Here is an 8043-nt window from a genome sequence, read left to right as displayed (position 1 = left end):
TCATCAAGTCACGAATGGTTGCAAACCAAATAAAGGGCTATTTTGACAAACTTCTGGATGATACAATGGCAACCAAACAACAATGACTTGCCAAAAAATTGATCATACCAAAATTTTGGTGCGACTAATTGAGGCATAAACCAAACAGTCCCTACCGGAGCAAAATGAGTGAAAGTTACGCAGATCGCAGGAAAAAATCGGGTACAGGGTAACTGATGGGCCGGCCCAGCACGCGAGCGGCACGACGGCGAAAAACTTGAGCGAGCGCTCGCTCCCTCTCGCTACGAGGGAGAAATAGACGAACCCGATTTACCCGAGCCGTTCCTCTCCGCTCGTCTTCCCGACAGTCGGTCCCTGGCCGCGAAATCTCAAAACCCTAGCCACGACGCTCTCCCCTCCCGACTTCCCCTCGCCGCTCCCAGACTCACTGCGGCGCAGCGTGACCCCCGGGCTCTGTTGGTACCACACGGGGTACCAGCAGAGGAGAGGGCTAGGGCGCCCTACCTGAAGCGGCAGCCATGGCGTCGTCTGTGCTGGAGGCCACGCGGGCGGCGCACGAGGACCTCGAGCGGTTGGAGCGCCTGGCGGTGCGCGAGCTCCAGCGCGACCCGGCCAACGCCCGCGACCGCCTCTTCCAGTCCCACCGCGTCCGTCACATGCTCGATCTCGTCGTCTCCACGTCCGACAAGCTGGTAAGCTCCTCCTCCTCCTGTCTATCTAGGGTTTCGTGCCTGATTTTAGTGGCTGTAGCTTTCGTACAATGCTTGTCTGCCGTGGCCAGAGCTTGGCCGTGTCGCATCTCTGCTTTCTGTTGGTTAGGATTGGTTTTGTTCCATGTCATTTGCGACATCTTGAATTGAGATGCCTAGGGTTGCCTGTGTGTTAGCTCCACCTGTTATGGTTTGGCGTTGGTCGACCCGTGCTAATTCTGGGGAATTCCGAACTCTAGCTAGATAAATTGATTTCTCGGCCTTATTTTTATAATATACGGGCGAGCGTAGATAAACTCATTGGATTATCTTAGGACTTTTATTTTCGTGCTTCTATTTCCCCGTTTTTGTTGTTTTGGGAATCGTCTGTTTTTCTTTCTAATGCGATTTTTGCTAATATGACTTTCCTAATTAGGTGGAAATCTATGAAGACAAGGACGGTGCTAGGAAGGATGAGATCTCCACCCATCTTACCGCGCCGGTGCAAAGTGACATCTTCCCCAAGTACTATGAAAGGCTGAAAGAGGTAAATAATCAACTGTAGCTTGTCTGACTCTGCCCAAGAATCACTTAAGCACGCCATGGAATCAGACAGTTAAAAGTGGCAAAATGCTAGTCAGGCGGTGGATGCTGCAGTTCATGCATTGACAAAAACATTCCATGCTATCGTTGTTTAGTTGGTACTCCCTCCGTTCCATATTAAGTGTCTCTAATTTAGTACACGGAGGGTGTAGTTCTTTTCAATAATTTGATCTCGGACCCTCGCACCAAAATTTGGATGATAGGAAACCAAATTATTCAGTGACTATCTAGATTTTCTTGACGACATGACAACCCTCAGAAAGCCAAATAATAAGATTAGAACATGTTTTCTAGCAATCCTACTTCGAAATTACACTACATACACACTGGTGAATTTTCCGGTTATGTTATCCTGCACTTCATCTCAACCATGACCATCTGGTCGACACACGTGAGGCAGATCAGAACTGAGTGTTATCGGAAAACTTGAACTTATACTGTTTCTTCAGTGGTGATTATTCTTTCATTTACAGTTTGTTGCATGCTTGCAGATTCGTGATTACCATAGACGGAATCACTCTGCCCGTTTCGTCAGTGAAACTGATGATTATGAGGAGCTACTAAAGGAGGAACCAGCTATTGAATTCACTGGCGAGGTACTGTCCAGTATAATTTTCACTTAGATAATCCTGCTTGCGATGATTTGCGCACTGTTTTATCCTAAGCCATGTTGTGGTTGATCTGATTTTCTTTACTTGATTATCCTAAGCCATGTTTACTTGATTTTCTTTACTTACCTATGTTTATATATTCCTTTTTTGAGAAGTGAAATTCATGGCAACCTCATCTGGACGCCTTTTTCTAAATTGTCTAGCACTGCTTCGTTCTGCCATACTTAGCTGATTATTAAGTGCCAACGTTGGTGTAAATCATCCATAAAGTCTCTGCTAAGAACTACTTAGCTGATTATATTAAGTGGCAAAGTTGGGGTAAATCATCAATAATGTCTGCTAAGAACATTTTAGCGTCAAGTAGCAGCCTTGTTTTCCATTTTACTGCAGCAGTCTTGAACTCGAGGGTATCTCTATTGTGATACGTGTATTTTAATTTCTGCAGGGTTATTTGATTCCTCTTGTAGGATCACGGTGCTATGCATGGTAAGATTTAGGTTAATGACAAGATACTAGATGGAGCTTGATAACTTGAGAACCAATTACTGCTCATTTATTGTTACTGTTTGCATTATCATGTAGTTCTAATCCACATTGCACGTTCATCCCGTTGGTGTTTTTTATATTTATATGCTGTTCTAATCGCAGTCACTTTTAAGTTTGCTAATGTTCTTGCGCTGTGTTTTGATAGGAAGCATTTGGCCGGTACTTGGACCTACATGAGCTCTACAACGAGTTCATAAATTCCAAGTTTGGATCACTAATGGAATACTCAGCATACGTTGGCACTTTTGCTCAGACTGAAAAAATCGCACATAATCTAAAAGCTACCAGGTATGTTATCAGCATTTTCTCTAAGACCAATAACATATCTCCTGGCGCGAGCTTATCTCAAAATTCTACATCCATCTTAGATATATTTCCCTTGATTTCATCTTCTGTTGGTTAGAACTAGAATGGCCAATTCCCGACCAAATGGAACCCCGAAAGGCATACCTTCCCAGCCAATCCAGTTTTATTGGTATTCGGTATGGTAGCAACAAAATAATCACGTGATGGATGCTATAAACTAAGGAAATGGAAATCCGAAAAATCTGTCGCATGCAGTAACAACCCCGTCGAATACCAGTGCCCATGATGAAAAGCTCATGACACAAAGTAACGTTAGCCCCATTCACCCAATTTCTAGGTTGTACTTGAGTCACCTACTGCCTCTTTCCATCCAAACCTCCTCCAAATTAACTTGCGCCAATGATGTTCCCCACACTGGACGGGATCACCCTTGTACCTCTAGCTCCAGCCAAGCCTACTACCTTCTTGCTGGATGCCACTCACGATGGAATTGCCACACCACTTCTTCATCCTGATGTGCTGAATACCAGATTGATAGGTTTTTATCAGGTCAGGATTAGTCATGTTAGGATTCCCCTTCCCTTTGCATGGAGCTGGAATCTCTAATATACAAGGAGATATAGGTTGTGCATGAATCTCAAGTTACCAACAAGTACTCCCTCCGTTCCTTTATATAAGGTGTATTTGTTTTTCAAAAGCCAAACGAGTGCATGTTTGACCGAGTTTTTAGAAAAATATATCAATATCCACAATATGAAATTTATATCATTTGATCCATCATGAAAAGTAGTTTCATATTTTATCTATTAGGTATTGAAGATGTTGTTATTTTATTCTATAATCTTGGTCAAACATTCAAATGGTTGACTTGCACGGAAATCGATACACATTATACTCCCTCTGTTCCTAAATCTAGTGCGCATAAGCTTTCTAGAGAAATTCCGCAATGTAGTGCGTATCTCTCGCGACGAGCGACTTTGGACAAAACTGCCCTCCCACCGAACAGCCAAAGCCCCACCCCACCGCATAGCTCCATCGTCTCTCTCTCCCCCTTGTCTCTTTCCTGTCGCCGCTTTTCTTGACCTCCCTGCTCACCTCGATCCGCTCCGGCCTCCCACCTCCTGACCTCCCCAACGATCCCCGCCCGTCCGCATTCGCGCCGGCCATGACCGCATCCGGCGTCTCCGCAGCCGGCGTGTCCATGACCATGGCTGGCGTCTCCATGACCGTGGCCGGCGTCTCCGCGACCATGGCCTTCTCCGTGTCCACGATTAGCAACACCAAGATGCAAGGCCAGGCCGCCGACAAGACCGAGCCGCAACAACATGCTGCCGCTTCCTTCTCCAACTTCAAGTGCATGCTTGCGGTGGCCGGCGCTTTGATTTCCTTCTCCGAGTTCCAGTACGCGCGGGGGCTCAGCTTCAGCATACACATCGGAGACGAGAACTCCAACAAAAAAAATGAACTGCAGCAAGGAGAGAGAGGGCGCCTTCACTTCATCCAAAACGATCAGCTCCAGATCGTAGTCTAGCTCTCCGGCAAGACCGGTGTAATCTTCTTGGACATCTTCCCAGTTGATTTGGCTCTTTAAATCTAACTCTGCCATTGCTGGGTGAAGAACTAGAGAGAAATGAGATGGGGAGAGGAAAATGGCTGAGCGGTGTGGGTGGGGCAGGTCGCTAGCAGAGTGGCAGAGGCGACGTGCACATGGGCCAGAGACAGAGTTGGTGGAGGGTTATATTTGTCCAAAGTACAAGTGCCAGCACACACATTGGTATTAGAACTGAACAAAGCGCACACTATATTTAGGAATGGAGGGAGTATTCTGGAACGGAGGGAGTATTAGTTTTGTCCGTTGTCCCTGAATTCCCTCTTTTCCACTGCAATCTGTTTATTAAACTAAGAATACCGTGTTCATTTAACATAACAGGTAATTACTAGAGTGGTGGGGTCGTAGTAAGATCTGTATTCAAGTATATGGGATTAACTAAAATTTACTATTAACATGTCTAACATTTGTTTGGTCAACCATATATTTTTGAAGTCCATACATTTCTGTAAAGATGATTTATCTTCCATTTTCTTCAATTTCGCAGGCCTTACAAAGAATATTTGGAGCATATTTTGGAATATCTGATGTCATTTCTGTATCGTACAGAACCGTTGCAAGATATTGAGAAGATTTTTACAAAGGTCAATCCTCTTGTGTACGTTCAAGTATACTGTCTTTCTTCTGTGGTCTGTGCTCACACCTGCTTATGTGATGACATAGTGCATTACTTGAGACTTGTTATATACTCCCTCCGTCCATGAATATGTACGTTTGGCATTCAAATTTTGTCCACAAAAGAGTGTACTTCTATCTTCCCAATGCACTTTCAATAAAGTAGAAAAAAATGCTTCTCTCTCATCACACGGTAATCAAGACCAATAACATTCAACGCATGGTCTCCTCACTTTCTACATGCACTTAGCTCATTGGGGGTGGGGTAATTGAAGAGGAGAGAGATGGTGCCTTGCATCTTTCCAATGCATTTTCTAGTTCGCTTCAGATTCTGTCCTAAAATTTCTATATGTACACTTATTCGTGGACGGAGGTAATACTTTTAAGCAGACCGTGGACGGAGGAATACTTTTAAGCAGAACTCACCCATTATCTATCACTGTTATGATTAATTGTAGCATTGCTGGTGGTGGGTTGAGAATACAAGTTTAACATAGAGCTAGAAAGAACCACTATCATCCACATATAGGTTTGCACTTCTATGATACAAGTTTAACATAGAGCTAGAAAGAACCACTATCATCCACATATAGGTTTGCACTTCTATGATACAAGTTTAACATAGAGCTAGAAAGAACCACTATCATCCACATATAGGTTCGCACTTCTATGATAACTGATAAGTGACAACTGACAAGCAAATAGTATCTATACTTGTGCAGTTGGAAAGTGAGTTTGAAGAACAGTGGACCAATGGCGAAGTTCCTGGATGGGAGAATAAGGGCACAGAGAAAGAATCTGTGTTGCAAGAGTCTGCAGTAGACCTTGATTACTACAGTACTGTTGAAGAGCTTGTAGAGCTTGGTCCGGAAAAGTTGAAGGAGGTTTGATCTTGTAACATAGTTCAGGTTCTATTTTACTTCGTACTTGAAATGGCCTTATGTAATAACATTTTTTTTCAGGCTTTAACTGCTCGTGGATTGAAGGGTGGCGGCACTGTTCAACAGCGTGCTGAGCGGCTTTTCTTGCTGAAGGTGACTACCAAAGGCTGTTGCTAATTTTATTGTTTTTATGGCTATTTATCAGTCCTAAATTTATTATCATTGGCCATACTTTTGCAGCATACACCCTTGGAAAAACTGGATCGTAAGCATTTTGCCAAAGGTGATGATTTGAAGAAGGAAATTGCTTTGACTGAAATGAAGATGAAGCGCTTATGTGAGATTCTCGATGAGGTCAGCTCTTATTCCTTTTATGTGTTGTGCAGTAACATGTGCAGTCAATTATCCATTTCAGCATGGGTCGGTTAGTAAGGTCATAATCACAGCTTGAGGAATGGCCTTGTGCTAGGATAGGCTAATATCCCTTGCAGATGCTCCCACCATGTAATGAGCCATCTTTTGGTTTATTTGTGCATAGGTTAGGAATGTAGGATGGTCGTGAATAGAAGTACTGGGACCATTATATCCTAACTTACCCTAGAATCTCAACATTTATCAACCTATCTAAAAGTGATCCTCGGCATGATGTATATAGCAACTTAGCAAGTGAACAAAATGATTGAACAACATCTATAATGAAGACAATAGCAAAAGTTGCCATCGCCTGAGTCCTGCTGCCACCAATGCCATGATGCACCTTTTCTATCATGTTCCCCACGAAAGTGATCATTGGTGAACCAGAAGCTCCTAGATTTCAAATCAGTGTTTCCATGTGTATGGAATTCTAGCATGATCTACTTTTCGTGGTATAGTTTACAAAGTTCCCTTTTATCTTGGTAGGACTACGGGTCATCAGCATTGTTCACGACATGTTCTTATAATTTTTTATGTCTATCTTTTTTTTGTGTGCAGGTCATTGTAAGAACAAAGGAAAACGCGGAGAAGAAGCTGACCTTGACCTATGAAGAAATGGAAGCAGAGCGGGAAGAGGTACTTAGTTTCTCCCTTAACTTCAACTTACTTACATTTTCTTCTGTCTGTTTATCTGAACTTCTATCTTCTGTGACTTCTTATAGGAAGAAGTGCAAGCTGATAGTGAAAGTGATGATGAAGACCAACAAATCTACAACCCCCTCAAGTTACCAATGGGCTGGGACGGGAAACCTATCCCTTATTGGCTCTATAAGCTTCACGGTCTTGGTCAGGTAACCGGCCTTATCTTATCGCTAACAGCTTAATTAGTCAGTATCATTTATCCATACTTTTTTTTGCCTTCAGTCTACGTCAATAGCTCATCTTGCTGTTTTGCTGAATATTTCCATGTCATTTTATTACATGTTCTTCCTACATGAATGTATAGATAGTCACCTAATGTTTGTGACCGCCAATTAATTGACTGATGGGCAGTGGCAACCTGTATAGGGCATGTACGGTTGTATACCACGACATGCTGCATGTAAGTTAACCTAGTTAGGCTAGTATGGCTTCATTGCCAAACTCTTGTCATGCCATACTTTCTTAGTCTTGTAACCCCACATTCAGTGGCACATTTCTAGCCAAACATTGCTCAAGAGATGGCCATCAATTTGTTAGCCACAATTTTGTGGCTTGCCACAGTTTGACACTGTTAGATGTGGCAATGTGTGGTAGCGAACCAAATGCGCCTATATTATTTATATCAACTACTTTTTTTTTTCGAGAAAACACAAGAAGAGCTTGTATTTCATTGCTTTGGAAAGAAATGAAGTTTCGGTTACAATCCTCCTAGGAGGGAATTACAGTACCTGGAGGCATATCAGTGCACGTCCCATGTTTGCGGTAAAATGGCACGAAGCCCTAGGGCGTCGGCTCTGGCCCAGAGGGCGGGTCTTTGATCTTTGTGAGCAGGTCGGTCGTCGAGGGCCGGCCACTGTTGAAGACGCAGTTTCATCCATGGGACGAGGAGGGTCGTGGAGGCGAGGCCCTTGCGCATGGGCTTTGGGGTGTCCTGTCGCGCCGTGCGCCACCAGTCGTTGAGGGAAGTCTCGCTGTCGGGCGGGGCGCAGGAGAGTCTGAGCCAGTGCAGCACCTCGTGCCAGATCTGCCCGGCGAAGGGGCAGGCAAGGGTGGGACGAGGAGGGTCG

General features: G+C 44.0%; 1 protein-coding gene across 1 annotated transcript in view; it reads left to right on the top strand.

Annotated features, from left to right (window-relative positions):
- Positions 1 to 308: 308 nt before the first annotated feature.
- LOC119268800 (splicing factor SF3a60 homolog) overlaps positions 309 to 8043 on the top strand; it is a 10036-nt gene continuing 2301 nt past the window's right edge. Inside the window, exons 1-10 of the mRNA XM_037550505.1 lie at positions 309 to 692; positions 1126 to 1236; positions 1784 to 1888; positions 2595 to 2737; positions 4852 to 4948; positions 5702 to 5863; positions 5942 to 6013; positions 6101 to 6214; positions 6833 to 6910; positions 6997 to 7125. Coding sequence (XP_037406402.1) covers positions 519 to 692; positions 1126 to 1236; positions 1784 to 1888; positions 2595 to 2737; positions 4852 to 4948; positions 5702 to 5863; positions 5942 to 6013; positions 6101 to 6214; positions 6833 to 6910; positions 6997 to 7125 — 1185 coding nt within the window. The 5' untranslated portion in view covers positions 309 to 518. The remainder of the gene's footprint in view (positions 693 to 1125; positions 1237 to 1783; positions 1889 to 2594; positions 2738 to 4851; positions 4949 to 5701; positions 5864 to 5941; positions 6014 to 6100; positions 6215 to 6832; positions 6911 to 6996; positions 7126 to 8043) is intronic.

Source organism: Triticum dicoccoides, chromosome 3A, assembly GCF_002162155.2.
Source record: "Triticum dicoccoides isolate Atlit2015 ecotype Zavitan chromosome 3A, WEW_v2.0, whole genome shotgun sequence".
Taxonomy (NCBI): Eukaryota; Viridiplantae; Streptophyta; class Magnoliopsida; order Poales; family Poaceae; genus Triticum; species Triticum dicoccoides.
Note: the sequence above shows the minus strand (reverse complement) of the source record. Positions and strands in the feature narration are given on the sequence as shown.